This window comes from Squalius cephalus, assembly GCF_949319135.1.
Source record: "Squalius cephalus genome assembly, chromosome: 20".
NCBI classification, from domain to species: domain Eukaryota; kingdom Metazoa; phylum Chordata; class Actinopteri; order Cypriniformes; family Leuciscidae; genus Squalius; species Squalius cephalus.
Genome location: NC_137141.1, coordinates 35,807,447 through 35,829,858, shown reverse-complemented (window position 1 = coordinate 35,829,858; position 22,412 = coordinate 35,807,447). Strand labels below are relative to the sequence as shown.

Here is a 22,412-nt window from a genome sequence, read left to right as displayed (position 1 = left end):
CACTCACTCTCACACACTCACTCTCACACACTCACTCTCACACACTCACTCTCACACACTCACTCTCACACACTCACTCTCACACACTCACTCTCACACACTCACTCTCACACACTCACTCTCACACACTCACTCTCACACACTCACTCTCACACACTCACTCTCACACACTCACTCTCACACACTCACTCTCACACACTCACTCTCACTCACCCTTGATGCCGAAGCTGCAGGCGTCGAGGGCTGCTCCCTGTGCTGATGTGACGTTGACCTCGAGACACAGTTCCTCCAGAGACCAGCTGTTGGCCTGAGCCACGTACTGGCGGGTGGCAGTGATGTAGGCCTCGGGCACGAACAGGCTCCCCAGGGTCACATGGATGTTCTGGAGAACAACACATTCAGCGTCACACCCAGTGGAGGAAACATACATGTCAATGTGCTCTCTAACCCTAAACATCAACACGATGAGTTTTATTAACAACACTTCAAAAGAACTTCCTAAAAATCTCCATTACTTTTAATTCATTTTACACACAAAAAAGTCTTGATCACCTGATCACAACCACTAGAACATGGAAACAACTTTAGCTGTTCCTTCAGATTATAAATTATGTTCTTCCTCAGAGTTTCCGTCGTTCTTAAATCAAGATACATTTACTGGAGAAGCAGCAAAATGACTGAAGATATTAAGTATGTTTCTGAGAAACTGAACAAAAATTTAACTTAAAACAAGAACAAATATTTGCCAATGGAAGGAAAACAGGATTATTTTTCTGATTCTACTGACCGATATTTGTTCTTGTTTTAAAGCACAACATTTTGATCAACTTCTCTTCTTTCTTCAGTCATTTTGTTTCTCTAGTAAATGTATCTTGATTTAAGGATGTTTAGATATTTGTGCAGGAAATTAAAATATTTATTTGCACTGCTGGTGGACACATTTGTGAGTTTGTGTTAAAAACCAGAACAAATATAGGTATTAGTTCTCGTTTTAAACACACTCACTTCATTTTGTTGAGTTTTTCGGAAATCAAGACTTAATATTTTCAGTCATTTTGCTTCTTCTCCAGTAAATATTTAAGAATGTTTAGATATTTGTGCTGGAAAACAAGACAGAAACACTGAGGAAGAACCAACACTTTTCAGCTGAGCACTGTTGTGTTTTTAGAGCTGCTTCACTGAATGGAACTCAGTTAGCATCATTGATTGTGTTTTTAGTTTAGTTCCAGTGTGTTGTGTTCTCTCGGACACCTTGAGCTCTTTAGCGCCCCCAGTGGCCGCGCCCTGCGAGATCTGCTGCAGCTGCTGGATCCTCTCGCTGAAGTCCGACACCCACTGGATCACCGTCATGGCCGCCGGGACGGTGTAGCGACACCAGCTGCGCGGGAGGATGCCTGAGGAAACAGGACAGGGTTAGTGACGAGAGCAAGGGGTCAGGGGTCAGAGTAAGGGGTCAGAGGTCAGCTACCTTTGACCAGGTCATTGATGAGCGTGCGCAGGTCGTTGGTCTGCTTCTTCTTGCCCTCACACACATGAACCACATCCGTCAGATCCTGACGCACGTCCTGCAGCATCCGAGACCCCATCTTCACCTCACGCTCGAAGAAGCGGAACAGCGGGTCCTGTGGAGGAACACATCATGAGGAGGGTGTGTGTGTGTGTGTGTGTGTGTGTGTGTGTGTGAGACCCCCCATCTTCACCTCACGCTCAAAGAAGTGGAAGAGCGGGTCATGTGGAGGAACAGTTCATGTTTATTGATGTAGAAGTGTGTTTTCAAAAGTGTGATAAGATTTGCCCGAACGGACCAATTATCTGCGCAATACGACTGGAGCTGAAAACCCTTGCTTCCAAATTCATCTCGTTAACTACCATATTTATTTTAAAATCATTTATATATCCCTCCATGGCATATTTAAGTCCCACTTGAATGCTCCTCGATGAGAGGTGGTCCTTCTGTGTCCAAAATGTATCAAAAACATCTTGAGACGAGGTTTTCACACTGACAGCTGTCATCGTAAGACAGTCAGCAACTCCGTTTGTGTGTCCGATAGCAACAGTAACTAAGGGGGGCGGGGCTTACCGATAGGTCAATTGTCAAAAACAGAAAATAAAACATAAATATCGATTCTATTCATCGGCTGTCGGCACATAAACATGCAAATAATTGGTATCGGTTATAAAAAAAGAGTCAATGTCTAATTTAAAACATTTAAGCAAGTGTTTGTCTAAGTTTTGGAGGGCTTGACTGTGATCAGGGTGAGCTGCAGAAACCCCTGAGGCCCGAGGCCCTTCCCAGCATACCTTGATGTTCTCCACGGTGCGCTTGAGCGGGCTGACGGCCTCGGGGATCAGCAGGAGCCAGTTGCGAGCGGTGGACAGGAGCGTTCTCATCCAGGCCGGCTGAGCGTCAGTCGTGGACGTCGAGCGCTTCTTCTCCGTCTCGTACGCCAGATCGTCCTCATCCTCCAACATCTGCATCTTCAACAGCTTCCCCATCATGTCAATGCCTGAGTGCGAGGGACACGCCCACAGGAAGTGAGGTGCGCAAGGGACACGACCACAGGAAGTGAAGGAGGGAGATCAAATTAACCGCTGGACAAACTTGCATGTTCAAGCATTGTGTTAATAAAGAGGTTATAAAGAGGCAACAGGAAGGCTTGCCACGTCTGTGCTCGGGCTGTCAGATAAAAACTCCAATTTCGAATATTCATAGAATAAAATTTAAAAAAGCTTCACATTCAAATGCAAAAACCATGCATTCAAATGTTTGGTGTGTTGAGAGGCACGCGAGACATCATGATGATGATGATGACGTAACTGACGTGGTTTTGTTTTAGTTAGCTTTAAAAATTGGTGCAATGGCACACTTGACCAATCCTGCACATCGGTCAGAGATGAGTGTGTGTTCATCAGCTGAAACACTGTCAACAGAAAGCACTCAGCATGAGTGTATGTGTGTGTGTGTGTGTGTGTGTGTGTATATGTGTGTGTGTGTGTGTGTGTGTGTGTGTGTGTGTGTGTGAAAGCGCACAGCACTCGCTCAGATCAAGTTGAGCGTCTGGTGTTTTTGATGATCTATATGTAGATGTAGAGAGTAGAAGTGGAGTGTTTCTGAATGTTAGTTTGCTGTTGTGTGTTCATGTAGTTCATTACGCTGTGTGTTGAACTGCGTTTTCTCAGGTTCCTGATGCACAAACACAGTTTTAGAATATAATTCAAATTTTGATACTTAAAATACCAAATTAGCTTCTCAGCCATTTTGACAGTCCTAGTCTGCGCTGATACTTAAAGTTTGAGTTTGGCGTGAGAGAGAGAGAGAGAGAGAGAGAGAGAGAGAGAGAGAGAGAGAGAGTGTGTGTGTGTGTGTGTGTGTGTGTGTGTGTGTGTGAGAGAGCGCTCGTACCCTGAGTCGTGAGCAGGACCTTCTCTGCGTTACTCGGCAGCCCGAGCCATGATGGAGTCTGAGTGTCCGGCAGCAGCTCCACCCAGTGGATGAACTCCTCTCGCCTGACCGACACACACACACACACACGTCATTCACCAGCGCCCGTACAGCACTGACCGCGTCACAGGAATAACAGTATTCATGTTTTAAAATGTATGAAATTGTGTCACATTCTGCAGTAAAGCAGCTCTACAGAAGACACTCGAGTCATTACTCAGATCAGTGTAGATTCAGCTCTATAACTGTGACTCTACAGAAGACACTCGAGTCATTAGTGATCCAACGCTGGATACTCTTATAGGTTACGTCCGTGGATCACGGCTGAACGCGTCTTCTTTACACTCACTTACAAACATTTTTCGCCTATCGTGCGTCTACTCTACACCTGTACCACTAAAAAGACGGATTATATCTAAGACTTCAGTCATAAATTAGTATTAATATTGTTAGCATCACTGGTAGCGTAGTTGCTAACTTACTGTCCATCTGTTAAAATGGCGAATATATCAGATGTATGTTGTCTACCTTTTGGTGCAGGTGAAGACACATTTGAGCTGCACGCGGTGCAGTCTGAGCTGGAAGCTGTTGAGAAACAGATCCACGACCTTTTAGAGAGACAAGCCGAGCTGATAGACCGGCGTTTAGCTCTTGAAACATCACGCGCCGAGGTCACGATCAGCCATGGTCTCGTTCACTCCGGCTCCAACACGCCACCACGAAGCCTGGATGGTTCCGCAGCGGAAGACGCGAGTCAGGTCTAGACCAAGACTCTCTCCGACCCTCCCGGTTTTCGAGATATCCACCCAGAATCGCTTCTCCCCTCTTCGCGAAACCGAACGCGATGCTGTGATCATCGGCGATTCCATCGTTCGACACGTACACGCTACGTCAGGTAAAAGTAAGGTGCATAGTCACTGCTTTCCTGGTGCTCGTGTTTTCGATATCGCTGCGCGGGTACCCGAGATCTTGAACGGTGACGAGCGCGTCGGAACTGTGATCCTGCACGCGGGAGTGAACGACATCAGGCTGCGCCAGACGGAGGTTCTGAAGAAAGACTTCAGGAATCTGATCGATACGGTACGCAGCACATCGCCTGATATAACGATCATTGTGTCAGGACCGCTTCCCACGTACCGACTAGGACATGAAAAGTTTAGTAGATTATTCGCGCTAAATGAATGGTTAATGTCATGGTGCAATGAGCAGAAACTGCTCTTTGTAAATAATTGGAATCTGTTTTGGGAGCGTCCTAGGCTTTACCGTGCTGATGGCTTACACCCAAGCAGATTCGGAGCGGATCTTCTGTCGGATAACATCTCCAAAATGTTAAATTCCTTTTGACTAGTAACCAAAAGCCCAAATCATAGTCTCTGCTGCACCAAATTAACTGATATAAATACTAGTGTAGAACATTGCATAGAAATTGTGTCTATTCCTCGTTTAGTGAGATCAAATCATAAATCTACTGCAGGATCTAGGAAAAATCTAATTGTTATTAAAACAGAAAATGTTGCTATTAGTGAACAAAAACAATTTCTAAAGCTAGGTCTTCTAAACATTAGATCACTCACACCTAAGGCGGTTATTGTAAATGAAATAGTCACAGATAATAGCATCGATGTACTTTGCCTTACTGAAACCTGGCTTAAACCAAATGATTATTTCGGTCTAAATGAGTCTACTCCATCAGGATACTCCTATAAGCACGAACCCCGTCTGATTGGTCGTGGCGGCGGTGTTGCAACAATCTATAGAGATTTTCTTAGTGTTACTCAGAAAACGGGTTATAAGTTTAATTCGTTTGAAGTACTTGTACTAAATGTTATGCTCTTAGATGCTAAAAAAACATCCCTATTATCTCTAGCCTTGGCTACTGTATATAGACCGCCTGGGCCTTACGCTGATTTTCTAAAAGAATTTGCAGATTTTCTCTCAGACCTATTGGTCAATGTCGATAAAGCATTAATTGTTGGAGATTTTAACATACACGTAGATAATCCAAATGATGTGTTAGGGGCTGCGTTTACAGATTTATTAAACTCCTTTGGGGTCAAGCAAAACGTCACCGGACCAACTCATCGTTTTAATCATACACTCGATTTAATTATATCACATGGAACCGATCCAACCGATATAGATATCATTCCACAAAGTGATGATGTCACTGACCATTACATGGTAACTTGCATATTACGTACTCCTGTAATATATCATGCTGCGCCGCGTTATCGATTAGGCAGAACAATCCTTCCATCCACCATAGATAATTTATCAAATTGCTTATCGGATCTGTCTCAGCTGCTCAGTGAACCCAAACAAACAGATGAACTAGAGGAACTAACCAGCACTATGAGCACCATTCTCTCTGGAACATTGGATATTGTTGCACCTATTAGACTAAAAAAGGTCAGAGAGAAAATTAAAGCACCCTGGTACAACAATACTACGCGTGTTCTAAAGAGAGAAACCCGTAATTTAGAGCGTAAATGGAAACAAACTAACTTAGAGGTCTTTAGAATCGCTTGGAAAGACAGTATGTCACGTTATAAAAAGGCCCTAAAAGCGGCCAGGGCTGAGCACCTCCGCAATCTAATAGAAAATAACCAAAACAATCCAAGGTTTTTATTTAACACCGTGGCTAGACTAACAAATAAACAAGCGTCACCTGAACAAAATATCCCGTTACAGTTTAGTAGTAATGATTTCATGAAGTTCTTCACTGAGAAAATAGAAAACATCAGAACCACAATTGTAAACGTTCAATCCTCAATCGCGCCTTATAATTCAGCATTGATTATCACCCCGCAAGAACAATTACAGTGCTTTACAGCTATAGAACAAAAAGAGTTAAATATCATTTCATCTAAAACAACAACATGTTTATTAGATCCTATACCAACTAAACTACTGAAAGAATTGTTACCTATAGTGGAAGAGCCTCTCCTCAATATTATTAACTCGTCTTTAACTTTAGGTCATGTTCCAAGAACATTTAAACTGGCAGTTATAAAACCACTCATTAAGAAACCACAATTAGACCCAAATAACCTAGCAAATTATAGACCCATTTCAAATCTACCTTTTATGTCTAAAATACTAGAAAAAGTTGTGTCCGCCCAACTGGGCTCTTTCTTACAAGAAAATGACACCTATGAAAAGTTTCAGCCTGGGGTCAGGCCGCACCATAGCACTGAAACTGCGCTCGTTAAAATCACAAATGATTTACTATTAGCTTCTGACCAAAGCTATATCTCAATACTAGTTTTACTTGATCTTAGTGCTGCGTTCGATACTATAGATCATACAATACTCTTAGATCGACTACAAAATTATACTGGTGTTCAAGGACAAGCATTAAGCTGGTTCAGATCATACTTATCTGATCGCTACCATTTTGTTTATTTAAATGGGGAAAAATCGATCATAACTCCAGTAAACTATGGAGTGCCGCAGGGATCTGTGTTAGGCCCTCTGTTATTCTCAATATATATGCTGCCACTTGGAAATATTATAAGGAAACATGGAATTAGTTTCCATTGTTATGCTGATGACACTCAAATATATATTTCATCACGGCCGGATGAAAACGCTAAATTATCCAAATTGACAGTGTGTTAAAGATATAAAAGATTGGATGACGCGCAATTTTCTTTTATTAAATCCTGACAAGACAGAGGTACTAATCATCGGTTCAAAAAACCGCCCACAAAACCTCTCACAATACAACTTTAACATAGTAGGATGTCCTGTTACTTTATCCTCTACAGTAAAAGACCTGGGTGTTATACTAGACTGCAACCTGTCTTTTGAAAATCATATTTCATATGTTACAAAAACAGCCTTTTCCACCTTAGAAACATTGCTAAGCTACGTAATATGCTATCGGTTTCTGATGCAGAAAAGTTAGTTCACGCATTCATGACCTCGAGACTAGATTACTGTAATGCTTTATTAGCCGGTTGTCCTGCATCCTCAATAAACAAGCTACAGTTAGTCCAAAATGCCGCCGCTAGAGTTCTTACTAGATCAAGAAAATATGATCATATAACACCGATTTTATCATCACTACATTGGTTACCTATAAAGTCCCGTATTAATTACAAGGTATTGCTACTGACTTATAAAGCCCTAAACGGCTTAGCTCCAGTTTATTTAACGGATCTTCTATCGCCCTATAATCCATCGCGCTCTTTAAGATCACTAGATTCGAGGCTTTTGGTCATACCTAGGATATCCAGATCCACCAAAGGAGGGAGAGCATTTTCACATTTAGCTCCAAAACTCTGGAATAGTCTTCCAGATACTGTCCGTTGCTCGGACTCGCTCTCCCAGTTTAAAACTAGATTAAAGACGCATCTCTTCAGTCAGGCATTCATATAATATTTTTTAATCTTACAGTTAAATCCGGCCTCTAGTTCATAAACGCCAGAGGAGAACTTGCCCCCGACTGAGCCTGGGTTCTCCCAAGGTTTTTTTTTCTCCATTAGGTCACATGATGGAGTTTTTCGGTTCCTTGCCACTGTTGCCTTTGGCTTGCTCAGTTGGGGATATTTAATTTAATCAATCAACAATACTATTGATCAGCATTACCAAACGTGGACGTTTTACACTAGAAACAAACACTGATGTACTATTTTATTTAATACTGTGAAGCTGCTTTGATACAATCTGCATTGTGAAAAGCGCTATATAAATAAAGTTGACTTGACTTGACTTGATTACTCAGATCAGTGTAGATTCAGCTCTATAACTGTGACTCTACAGAAGACACTCGAGTCATTTAGCTCAATTTAGTTCAATTTGATTCAAGTTTATCCCCAGAATTAAATCTGATTCAGCTGTTCATCACAGGTGACTCGCTGGGCTTGTGAAGGAGCGGCACAAATAAATCAGAGAGAATAAATGTTATCCGAGGAGATTATTCTGTGTTCGGCCCGATCCCAGAGTTCCCAGCGTTCCCAGAGTTCCCGGCTGTGGCAGAACCAGCTGAGAGTGAGGAGATGCTGAGAACTGGAGGAGTGTTTCTATTTACTGAACTACTGTCCTCCGTAGAGCTGAACTGAACTCATTCACAACTGATGAACTTCACACTGTTATTGAGCTGGACTGAATCAACACTGATCTGAGTAATGACTGTCTTCTGTAGAGCTGATCTGAGTTCGAGTCTTGTATCTGATGGAGGTTCATCACTGATCGTGTTCCTCACTGAAGCTGCGCTGTATAAAGCGCTGTAGAGATAAACATGTGATGCAGAAACATTAGGGTTAGGCTGACCGGATGCCGTCGGGCATCTTGATGTCCTTGTGCCCGTCCACTTTGAGCGCCAGCTTGAACTCGCTGTCGAAGCTGCTGGTGGTGAAGAGCCGGTCCAGGAACGTGTTCAGGAGCCGCTGGTCGAACTCGTTATCGATGCGCCCGCCGTAGATCGACTGAGCCATCAGAGTCTTCAGAGCGGCCCACGGGATCTTATCAGGAGAGATGTTCTGCCGGCCCTGAGGAGAGCCACAGGCGTTACACACACACACACACCCCCTGAGGAGAGCCACAGGCGTTACACACACACACACACACCCTGAGGAGAGCCACAGGCGTTACACACACACACACACCTCTTCGCCGTATCATCCAGCCAGGTGTTACACACACACACACACACACACTCGCCGTATCATCCAGCCAGGTGTTACACACACACACACACACACCTTCGCCGTATCATCCAGCCAGGTGTTACACACACACACACACACACTCACCTTCGCCGTATCATCCAGCCAGGTGTTACACACACACACACACACACACACACTCGCCGTATCATCCAGCCAGGTGTTACACACACACACACACACACACACACTCGCCGTATCATCCAGCCAGGTGTTACACACACACACACACACACACACACACACACACACACACACACACACACACACACACACACACACACACACACACTCACCTTCGCCGTATCATCCAGCCAGGTGTCGATGGTGTCGCAGGCAGAGCGCAGGTCCGACTCTCCGAACTCGTATTTCTTGGACCAGCCGAGCGGAGCGTAACGGAGCCGCTCCTGGATGACGGCGTGGAACCAGGCCAGGAGGAAGTACAGGCGCGCTCGCTCGTTCGGGGACTGAGAGAAGAACAACAAGATGAACATGTGACAACAATCGACACAATGCTGAAGCTCACGTGACGAACACACTGGCAGCAGAGAGGAGCAGAAACACAACATGCATTTCTTTATTTCATTTCTAACCCCACATACCAGCACACCTTACATTAGGTGTCCTAATATTATTATTATTATTATTAATAACAACATTCACTCATTTTAGGGTTTTATCCAAAGCACTTTATGGATGAGAAAAACATCTTAAAGAGGCAATAAACACAAGAAGTGCCAGTAACAGTTTCAGACATTAAATCCGCTGTTAAATCCCTATATTTGGATTTACTGAGCATGTTCTGGAAATTCCCACATTTACTGCCGGTGAGTTTGAGGTTTGGTCAGGTTTAGGAGTAAAGGTCATAGGGGTCAGAGTTAGGTTTGTAGCGATAGGGATGAAGTTTACAGAGCAACTACTTAAATCCAAGTCCTTTGAATGTAATTACAACGCACCAACATGTTTGAACACTAATATCTTGTATCGAATGGTTAAGCACATGGCCTAATATACAGTGTGACCCAAACAATCACATGTTCTCCTATGAAGAAAAATAAGTGTGTTTAAAAATAACAGATATAACAGATCCCGCAGATAGAACAGATCCCGCAGATAGAACAAGAACAGATCCCGCAGATAGAACAGATCCCGCAGATAGAACAGATCCCGAAGATAGAACAGATCCCACAGATAGAACAGATCCCGCAGATAGAACAGATCCCGCAGATATAATATCAGATCCCGCAGATATAATAGATCCCGCAGATATAACAGATCCCACAGATAGAACAGATCCCGCAGATATAATAACAGATCCCGCAGATATAATATCAGATCCCGCAGATATAACAGATCCCGCAGATATAACAGATCCCACAGATATAACAGATCCCACAGATAGAACAGATCCCGCAGATATAATATCAGATCCGGCAGATATAATAGATCCCGCAGATATAACAGATTCCACAGATAGAACAGATCCCGCAGATATAATAAAAGATCCCGCAGATATAACAGATCCCGCAGATATAACAGATCCCACAGATAGAACAGATCCCGCAGATATAATATCAGATCCGGCAGATATAATAGATCCCGCAGATATATCAGATCCAGCAGATATAACAGATCCCGCAGATATAATATCAGATCCGGCAGATATAATAGATCCCGCAGATATATCAGATCCCACAGATATAACAGATCCCGCAGATATAACAGATCCCACAGATAGAACAGATCCCGCAGATATAATATCAGATCCGGCAGATATAATAGATCCCGCAGATATATCAGATCCCGCAGATATAATATCAGATCCCGCAGATATAATATCAGATCCCGCAGATATAACAGATCCCGCAGATATAACAGATCCCGCAGATATAACAGATCCCGCAGATATAACAGATCCCGCAGATATAATATCAGATCCGGCAGATATAATAGATCCCGCAGATATATCAGATCCCGCAGATATAACAGATCCCGCAGATATAATAACAGATCCCGCAGATATAACAGATCCCGCAGATATATCAGATCCCGCAGATATAACAGATCCCGCAGATATAATAACAGATCCCGCAGATATAACAGATCCCGCAGATATATCAGATCCCGCAGATATAACAGATCCTGCAGATATAATATCAGATCCGGCAGATATAATAGATCCCGCAGATATATCAGATCCCGCAGATATAACAGATCCCGCAGATATAATAACAGATCCCGCAGATAGAACAGATCCCGCAGATATAACAGATCCCGCAGATATAACAGATCCCGCAGATATAACAGATCCCGCAGATATAATATCAGATCCCGCAGATAGAACAGATCCCGCAGATATAACAGATCCCGCAGATATAATATCAGATCCTGCAGATATAATATCAGATCCCGCAGATATAATATCAGATCCCGCAGATATAACAGATCCCGCAGATATAATATCAGATCCCGCAGATATAATATCAGATCCCGCAGATATAATATCAGATCCCGCAGATATAATATCAGATCCCGCAGATATAACAGATCCCGCAGATATAACAGATCCCGCAGATATAACAGATCCCGCAGATATAATAACAGATCCCGCAGATATAACAGATCCCGCAGATATATCAGATCCCGCAGATATAACAGATCCTGCAGATATAATATCAGATCCGGCAGATATAATAGATCCCGCAGATATATCAGATCCCGCAGATATAACAGATCCCGCAGATATAATAACAGATCCCGCAGATATAATAACAGATCCCGCAGATATAATAACAGATCCCGCAGATAGAACAGATCCCGCAGATATAACAGATCCCGCAGATATAACAGATCCCGCAGATATAACAGATCCCGCAGATATAATATCAGATCCCGCAGATATAACAGATCCCGCAGATATAACAGATCCCGCAGATATAACAGATCCCGCAGATATAACAGATCCCGCAGATATAATATCAGATCCCGCAGATATAACAGATCCCGCAGATATAACAGATCCCGCAGATATAACAGATCCCGCAGATATAATATCAGATCCCGCAGATATAATATCAGATCCCGCAGATATAACAGATCCCGCAGATATAACAGATCCCGCAGATATAATATCAGATCCCGCAGATATAATATCAGATCCCGCAGATATAACAGATCCCGCAGATATAATATCAGATCCGGCAGATATAATAGATCCCGCAGATATATCAGATCCCACAGATATAACAGATCCCGCAGATATAACAGATCCCACAGATAGAACAGATCCCGCAGATATAATATCAGATCCGGCAGATATAATAGATCCCGCAGATATATCAGATCCCGCAGATATAATATCAGATCCCGCAGATATAATATCAGATCCCGCAGATATAACAGATCCCGCAGATATAACAGATCCCGCAGATATAACAGATCCCGCAGATATAACAGATCCCGCAGATATAATATCAGATCCGGCAGATATAATAGATCCCGCAGATATATCAGATCCCGCAGATATAACAGATCCCGCAGATATAATAACAGATCCCGCAGATATAACAGATCCCGCAGATATATCAGATCCCGCAGATATAACAGATCCCGCAGATATAATAACAGATCCCGCAGATATAACAGATCCCGCAGATATATCAGATCCCGCAGATATAACAGATCCTGCAGATATAATATCAGATCCGGCAGATATAATAGATCCCGCAGATATATCAGATCCCGCAGATATAACAGATCCCGCAGATATAATAACAGATCCCGCAGATAGAACAGATCCCGCAGATATAACATATCCCGCAGATATAACAGATCCCGCAGATATATCAGATCCCGCAGATATAATATCAGATCCCGCAGATATAACAGATCCCGCAGATATAATATCAGATCCCGCAGATATAATATCAGATCCCGCAGATATAATATCAGATCCCGCAGATATAATATCAGATCCCGCAGATATAACAGATCCCGCAGATATAACAGATCCCGCAGATATAATAACAGATCCCGCAGATATAACAGATCCCGCAGATATATCAGATCCCGCAGATATAACAGATCCTGCAGATATAATATCAGATCCGGCAGATATAATAGATCCCGCAGATATATCAGATCCCGCAGATATAACAGATCCCGCAGATATAATAACAGATCCCGCAGATATAACAGATCCCGCAGATATAATAACAGATCCCGCAGATAGAACAGATCCCGCAGATATAACAGATCCCGCAGATATAACAGATCCCGCAGATATAATATCAGATCCCGCAGATATAACAGATCCCGCAGATATAACAGATCCCGCAGATATAACAGATCCCGCAGATATAACAGATCCCGCAGATATAATATCAGATCCCGCAGATATAATAACAGATCCCGCAGATAGAACAGATCCCGCAGATATAACATATCCCGCAGATATAACAGATCCCGCAGATATAACAGATCCCGCAGATATAACAGATCCCGCAGATATAATATCAGATCCCGCAGATATAACAGATCCCGCAGATATAACAGATCCCGCAGATATAACAGATCCCGCAGATATAATATCAGATCCCGCAGATATAATATCAGATCCCGCAGATATAACAGATCCCGCAGATATAACAGATCCCGCAGATATAATATCAGATCCCGCAGATATAATATCAGATCCCGCAGATATAACAGATCCCGCAGATATAATATCAGATCCGGCAGATATAATAGATCCCGCAGATATATCAGATCCCACAGATATAACAGATCCCGCAGATATAACAGATCCCACAGATAGAACAGATCCCGCAGATATAATATCAGATCCGGCAGATATAATAGATCCCGCAGATATATCAGATCCCGCAGATATAATATCAGATCCCGCAGATATAATATCAGATCCCGCAGATATAACAGATCCCGCAGATATAACAGATCCCGCAGATATAACAGATCCCGCAGATATAATATCAGATCCGGCAGATATAATAGATCCCGCAGATATATCAGATCCCGCAGATATAACAGATCCCGCAGATATAATAACAGATCCCGCAGATATAACAGATCCCGCAGATATATCAGATCCCGCAGATATAACAGATCCCGCAGATATAATAACAGATCCCGCAGATATAACAGATCCCGCAGATATATCAGATCCCGCAGATATAACAGATCCCGCAGATATAATAACAGATCCCGCAGATATAACAGATCCCGCAGATATATCAGATCCCGCAGATATAACAGATCCCGCAGATATAATAACAGATCCCGCAGATATAACAGATCCCGCAGATATATCAGATCCCGCAGATATAACAGATCCTGCAGATATAATATCAGATCCGGCAGATATAATAGATCCCGCAGATATATCAGATCCCGCAGATATAACAGATCCCGCAGATATAATAACAGATCCCGCAGATAGAACAGATCCCGCAGATATAACATATCCCGCAGATATAACAGATCCCGCAGATATAATATCAGATCCCGCAGATATAATATCAGATCCCGCAGATATAATATCAGATCCCGCAGATATAATATCAGATCCCGCAGATATAACAGATCCCGCAGATATAACAGATCCCGCAGATATAACAGATCCCGCAGATATAATAACAGATCCCGCAGATATAACAGACCCCGCAGATATATCAGATCCCGCAGATATAACAGATCCTGCAGATATAATATCAGATCCGGCAGATATAATAGATCCCGCAGATATATCAGATCCCGCAGATATAACAGATCCCGCAGATATAATAACAGATCCCGCAGATATAACAGATCCCGCAGATATAATAACAGATCCCGCAGATAGAACAGATCCCGCAGATATAACAGATCCCGCAGATATAACAGATCCCGCAGATATAACAGATCCCGCAGATATAATATCAGATCCCGCAGATATAACAGATCCCGCAGATATAACAGATCCCGCAGATATAACAGATCCCGCAGATATAACAGATCCCGCAGATATAATATCAGATCCCGCAGATATAACAGATCCCGCAGATATAATATCAGATCCCGCAGATATAATATCAGATCCCGCAGATATAATATCAGATCCCGCAGATATAACAGATCCCGCAGATATAACAGATCCCGCAGATATAACAGATCCCGCAGATATAATATCAGATCCCGCAGATATAATATCAGATCCCGCAGATATAACAGATCCCGCAGATATAACAGATCCCGCAGATATAACAGATCCCGCAGATATAATATCAGATCCCGCAGATATAATATCAGATCCCGCAGATATAACAGATCCCGCAGATATAATATCAGATCCCGCAGATATAACAGATCCCGCAGATATAATATCAGATCCCGCAGATATAATATCAGATCCCGCAGATATAACAGATCCCGCAGATATAATATCAGATCCCGCAGATATAACAGATCCCGCAGATATAATATCAGATCCCGCAGATATAATATCAGATCCCGCAGATATAATATCAGATCCCGCAGATATAACAGACCCCGCAGATATAATATCAGATCCCGCAGATATAACAGATCCCGCAGATATAATATCAGATCCCGCAGATATAACAGATCCCGCAGATATAATATCAGATCCCGCAGATATAACAGATCCCGCAGATATAATATCAGATCCCGCAGATATAATATCAGATCCCGCAGATATAATAACAGATCCCGCAGACAGATCCGATGTGTTTCTGCTGACTCACCTTACACATGCGTGCCACAGGAATATTGCTGAAGGTGCGCAACATGTTGGCCTTCATACCCGGAGGAGGCTCGAACACGAAGATGCGCCCGGCACGCAGCAGGTTCACCGGCACCTGAGGGAGAACATCAATCATCAGATGAGGCATTCATGACACGTGACACAGACTGAGCACAGGAAGTGATGCGGGACCTTCGGGTTGATCTCCATGGTGAGGAAGAGCCGGAAACTGGAGTGCGGTTGCATGGAGTGGAGTTTCTTCTCCAGCTGCATCAGCCAACCAGGAGCCAGATGCACGTTCTCCAGCATCACCCACCTGAAACACACACACACACGTGAGAGCAGCTCGTGACCGCCGGAGGAGTGTGTGCTGGTCGGACGCTCTCTCACCTGCCCGACTTCACCGCTGTGTTGATGTCCCGGTCCGCCTTATTAAACCCTTCAGCAGAACCTGGAGACGGACACACAAGAGTTCAGTTTACGTTTGCTAACTTTCCATATCATGCAATCATGAGAAAGTCAGAATTTTGAGTTTATTTCTCGCAATTGTGTATTCCCTGGCAGAAACAAGCTTCCACCGTAGAATCCAGTGTTATATCTACATGTGTGTTATATCTACTGTTATATTTACATGTGTGTTATATCTACTGTTATATCTACATGTGTGTTATATCTACTGTTATATTTACATGTGTGTTATATCTACTGTTATATCTACATGTGTGTTATATCTACATGTGTGTTATATCTACTGTTATATCTACTGTTATATCTACATGTGTGTTATATCTACTGTTATATCTACATGTGTGTTATATCTACTGTTATATCTACATGTGTGTTATATCTACATGTGTGTTATATCTACTGTTATATCTACATGTGTGTTATATCTACTGTTATATCTACATGTGTGTTATATCTACATGTGTGTTATATCTACTGTTATATCTACATGTGTTATATCTACTGTTATATCTACATGTGTGTTATATCTACATGTGTGTTATATCTACTGTTATATCTACATGTGTGTTATATCTACATGTGTGTTATATCTACTGTTATATCTACATGTGTGTTATATCTACTGTTATATCTACATGTGTGTTATATCTACTGTTATATCTACATGTGTGTTATATCTACTGTTATATCTACATGTGTGTTATATCTACATGTGTGTTATATCTACTGTTATATCTACATGTGCGTTATATCTACATGTGTGTTATATCTACTGTTATATCTACATGTGTGTTATATCTACTGTTATATCTACATGTGTGTTATATCTACATGTGTGTTATATCTACTGTTATATTTACATGTGTGTTATATCTACATGTGTGTTATATCTACTGTTATATCTACATGTGTGTTATATCTACTGTTATATCTACTGTTATATCTACATGTGTGTTATATCTACTGTTATATCTACTGTTATATCTACATGTGTTATATCTACTGTTATATCTACATGTGTGTTATATCTACATGTGTGTTATATCTACTGTTATATCTACATGTGTGTTATATCTACTGTTATATCTACTGTTATATCTACATGTGTGTTATATCTACTGTTATATCTACATGTGTGTTATATCTACATGTGTGTTATATCTACTATTATATTTACATGCGTGTTATATCTACATGTGTGTTATATCTACTGTTATATCTACATGTGTGTTATATCTACATGTGTGTTATATCTACATGTGTGTTATATCTACTGTTATATCTACATGTGTGTTATATCTACATGTGTGTTATATCTACTGTTATATCTACATGTGTGTTATATCTACTATTATATTTACATGCGTGTTATATCTACATGTGTGTTATATCTACTGTTATATCTACATGTGTGTTATATCTACATGTGTGTTATATCTACATGTGTGTTATATCTACTGTTATATCTACATGTGTGTTATATCTACATGTGTGTTATATCTACTGTTATATCTACATGTGTGTTATATCTACGTGTGTTATATCTACATGTGTGTTATATCTACATGTGTGTTATATCTACATGTGTGTGTTTGTGAGGACTCACCGATGGAGATGGAGGTGATGTGTTTGTTCTGCTCGGCGGCGAGATCCCTCACTAGACCGCTAGCATCGTACCCGGGCACAGAACACATCAGCACCGGCGTCCCCGGCTTCACCTGCACACACACACGAGCACTGAAGCAGGAGCCGCTCGCGTCTCACACACACACACACACACACACACACACACACACACACACGCCTCTTACCTCGCTGTCCACGATGTTGGCCAGGTCCAGCGGCTGATCGATGATGGCCATGAAGTTTTCTCCCAGGATTCTGGACACAAAGATGTGCGACATGGCCAGCAGACGATCGGGTCTGAACGCCTGGATCAGCAGCAACTGGTGGACGGCCTGACCAATCACAGCTGAGGACACACACACGTCACTTCTGCAGGCGCTCACAGGACGTCAGGTCAAGTCAGCTTTATTTATATAGAGCTTTTTACAACACTGACTGTTTCAAAGCAGCTTTACAGAGATAACAGGAAAATAATGCAAAGTTTGTTTCCAGAAGGAAAGAGCGTCTCAGTCCAGCTTAAGTGAGTTCAGTGATGCTTCATTTTTTTTTCATAAAAACTTTTTAGTTAATTTATATATACAGCCACTCTGGAGAAAACCGTGATGTCATCGTCCAGCTCAATTCAGTTCTCATATAATGGTGTCAGTGCAGGAGATCAATAATATTGTTGAATATTAAATGTGTCGTTCACTCACTGGACGCCTTCTCTTCGCTCCACAGGTACGGCACCGACAGCTCAGGCGAGTTGCTCTCCAGCCACATGAAGAATTGCTGGAACACAGAAGGAGTCAGAGATTGATCAGAGAGGGGTCAGGTGATCAGAGAGGGGTCAGAGAGGGATCAGGGGGTCAGAGAGGGATCAGGGGGTCAGAGAGGAGTCAGGTGATCAGAGAGGGGTCAGAGAGGGGTCAGGTGATCAGAGAGGGATCAGGGGGTCAGAGGGTCAGAGAGGGGTCAGGTGATCAGAGAGGGGTCAGGGGGTCAGAGAGGGATCAGGGGGTCAGAGAGGGATCAGGGGGTCAGAGAGGAGTCAGGTGATCAGAGGGTCAGAGAGGGGTCAGGGGATCAGAGAGGGGTCAGGGGGTCAGAGAGGGATCAGGGGGTCAGAGAGGGATCAGGGGGTCAGAGAGGAGTCAGGTGATCAGAGAGGGGTCAGAGAGGGGTCAGGTGATCAGAGAGGGATCAGGGGGTCAGAGGGTCAGAGAGGGGTCAGGTGATCAGAGAGGGGTCAGGGGGTCAGAGAGGGATCAGGGGGTCAGAGAGGGGTCAGGTGATCAGAGAGGGGTCAGAGGGATCAGGGGGTCAGAGAGGAGTCAGGTGATCAGAGAGGGGTCAGGTGATAAGAGGGGTCAGAGATTGATCAGAGAGGGGTCAGGTGATCAGAGAGGGGGGTTAGGTAATCAGAGAGGGATCAGGGGGTCAGAGAGGGATCAGGGGGTCAGAGAGGGATCAGGTGATCAGAGAGGGGTCAGGTGATCAGAGAGGGGTCAGGTGATAAGAGGGGTCAGAGATTGATCAGAGAGGGGTCAGGTGATCAGAGAGGGGGGTCAGGTGATCAGAGAGGGATCAGGGGGTCAGAGGGTCAGGTGATCAGAGAGGGGTCAGGTGATAAGAGGGGTCAGAGATTGATCAGAGAGGGGTCAGGTGATCAGAGAGGGCCAGGTGACCAGAGAGGGATCAGGGGGTCAGAGAGGGGTCAGGTGATCAGAGAGGGGTCAGGTGATCAGAGAGGGGTCAGAGATTGATCAGAGAGGGGTCAGAGATTGATCAGAGAGGGGTCAGGTGAGATTGATCAGAGGGTCAGGTGATCAGAGAGGGGTCAGGTGATCAGAGAGGGGTCAGGAGTGCTGTGTGAGCTCAGACACAGGTGTAGAGTGGCTCACCTCATCCGCCTGGACAGTGGACACCAGGTCTTTGAAGGCCGGCACTCGGCTGAGGCGCACCATGGCTTCAGCCTGCTCTCCGCTCAGACCCTTCACCTTCGGCACACTCGCCCCGCTCAACACGATCTCCTTCCCACGCAAGAAGTGCTGGAACTCTGCATCGTACGAGGGTTCGCTGGGAGACACGAGCACAGAGAGCGGGAGAGACATCAGGCCTTCATGTGTCGCTGTATAACCAGTCAGACTATAGTGCGCTCGGATGAGATGATTTCGGTCCCTCCATTAAAAGTCTATTCAAACTAGGGGTGTGCGATATTGACAAAAAAAATATATATCTCAATATTTTCTGGGATTTTATCAATAATGATAATTAGACGATATTTTGCTGAGTGGTTTTATTGTGTTGGTTCCTGTGCAGGGTTAGGACCGTGGACTCCTAACGTTTGTGATAGTCTTCATATTCTATAAGCTGGTCAGTTTGCAGCAGTATCATCTTGTACAATAAGATTAAATGATTTTTAAAATGTAAGTCACTTAATATTAACTTCTTGTTTATTGAGCAGTTGCTCATTATCATTTAAAGAGACATGCACTGAAACGGTTGCTGTGAACAGCTGTTCTTGAGGAGGTAAAGCGTGTTGTTTTACACAACCATTGAGGAATTTTAACCAAAGTATATTACAAACTTTACATGAAGACCCTAAAGAATCACACAACTTGTGGAAAATGGGCATCTGATGACCCCTTTCAGTGATAATAAAATAAATTCCATACGAATGGAGCCGTTTAATTCACACAATCGCTTTATATTGATTGAATTTAGGCTTTTATTCACATATGAACGTTGATCAGCGACTCAAACATGGAAAACAGAAGCTCAAGAAACAATCATGTTCACTCCTGTGATTGACAGCAGAGCACTAATCATGTTCACTCCTGTGATTGACACCAGAGCACTAATCATGTTCACTCCTGTGATTGACACCAGAGCACTAATCATGTTCACTCCTGTGATTGACACCAGAGCACTAATCATGTTCACTCCTGTGATTGACAGCAGAGCACTAATCATGTTCACTCCTGTGATTGACACCAGAACACTAATCATGTTCACTCCTGTGATTGACACCAGAACACTAATCATGTTCACTCCTGTGATTGACACCAGAGCACTAATCATGTTCACTCCTGTGATTGACACCAGAGCACTACTCATGTTCACTCCTGTGATTGACACCAGAACACTAATCATGTTCACTCCTGTGATTGACACCAGAGCACTAATCATGTTCACTCCTGTGATTGACACCAGAGCACTACTCATGTTCACTCCTGTGATTGACACCAGAGCACTAATCATTTTCACTCCTGTGATTGACACCAGAGCACTAATCATGTTCACTCCTGTGATTGACACCAGAGCACTAATCATGTTCACTCCTGTGATTGACACCAGAACACTAATCATGTTCACTCCTGTGATTGACAGCAGAGCACTAATCATGTTCACTCCTGTGATTGACACCAGAGCACTAATTCATGTTCACTCCTGTGATTGACACCAGAGCACTAATCATGTTCACTCCTGTGATTGACACCAGAGCATTAATCATGTTCACTCCTGTGATTGACACCAGAGCACTAATCATGTTCACTCCTGTGATTGACACCAGAGCACTAATCATGTTCACTCCTGTGATTGACACCAGAGCACTAATCATGTTCACTCCTGTGATTGACACCAGAGCACTAATCATGTTCACTCCTGTGATTGACACCAGAGCACTAATCATGTTCACTCCTGTGATTGACACCAGAGCACTAATCATGTTCACTCCTGTGATTGACAGCAGAGCACTAATCATGTTCACTCCTGTGATTGACACCAGAGCACTAATTCATGTTCACTCCTGTGATTGACACCAGAGCACTAATCATGTTCACTCCTGTGATTGACACCAGAGCACTAATCATGTTCACTCCTGTGATTGACACCAGAGCATTAATCATGTTCACTCCTGTGATTGACACCAGAGCACTAATCATGTTCACTCCTGTGATTGACACCAGAGCACTAATCATGTTCACTCCTGTGATTGACACCAGAGCACTAATCATGTTCACTCCTGTGATTGACACCAGAGCACTAATCATGTTCACTCCTGTGATTGACACCAGAGCACTAATCATGTTCACTCCTGTGATTGACAGCAGAGCACTAATCATGTTCACTCCTGTGATTGACACCAGAGCACTAATCATGTTCACTCCTGTGATTGACACCAGAACACTAATCATGTTCACTCCCTGTGATTGACACCAGAACACTAATCATGTTCACTCCTGTGATTGACACCAGAGCACTAATCATGTTCACTCCTGTGATTGACACCAGAGCACTAATCATGTTCACTCCTGTGATTGACACCAGAGCACTAATCATGTTCACTCCTGTGATTGACACCAGAGCACTAATCATGTTCACTCCTGTGATTGACACCAGAGCACTAATCATGTTCACTCCTGTGATTGACACCAGAACACTAATCATGTTCACTCCT

General features: G+C 43.2%; 1 protein-coding gene across 2 annotated transcripts in view; it reads right to left on the bottom strand.

Annotated features, from left to right (window-relative positions):
• dync1h1 (dynein, cytoplasmic 1, heavy chain 1) overlaps positions 1-22,412 on the bottom strand; it is an 82,848-nt gene that overhangs the window by 4,472 nt on the left and 55,964 nt on the right. For both annotated transcript variants that reach the window (XM_079852982.1, XM_079852983.1), the window contains exons 63-76: positions 19,852-20,026; positions 18,664-18,739; positions 18,154-18,314; positions 17,949-18,060; positions 16,265-16,325; positions 16,067-16,190; positions 15,876-15,989; positions 9,411-9,581; positions 8,720-8,937; positions 3,404-3,507; positions 2,302-2,507; positions 1,469-1,622; positions 1,252-1,394; positions 214-382 (exon numbers count right to left, since the gene is read on the bottom strand). In XM_079852982.1, coding sequence (XP_079709108.1) covers positions 214-382; positions 1,252-1,394; positions 1,469-1,622; positions 2,302-2,507; positions 3,404-3,507; positions 8,720-8,937; positions 9,411-9,581; positions 15,876-15,989; positions 16,067-16,190; positions 16,265-16,325; positions 17,949-18,060; positions 18,154-18,314; positions 18,664-18,739; positions 19,852-20,026 — 1,988 coding nt within the window. The remainder of the gene's footprint in view (positions 1-213; positions 383-1,251; positions 1,395-1,468; positions 1,623-2,301; positions 2,508-3,403; positions 3,508-8,719; positions 8,938-9,410; positions 9,582-15,875; positions 15,990-16,066; positions 16,191-16,264; positions 16,326-17,948; positions 18,061-18,153; positions 18,315-18,663; positions 18,740-19,851; positions 20,027-22,412) is intronic.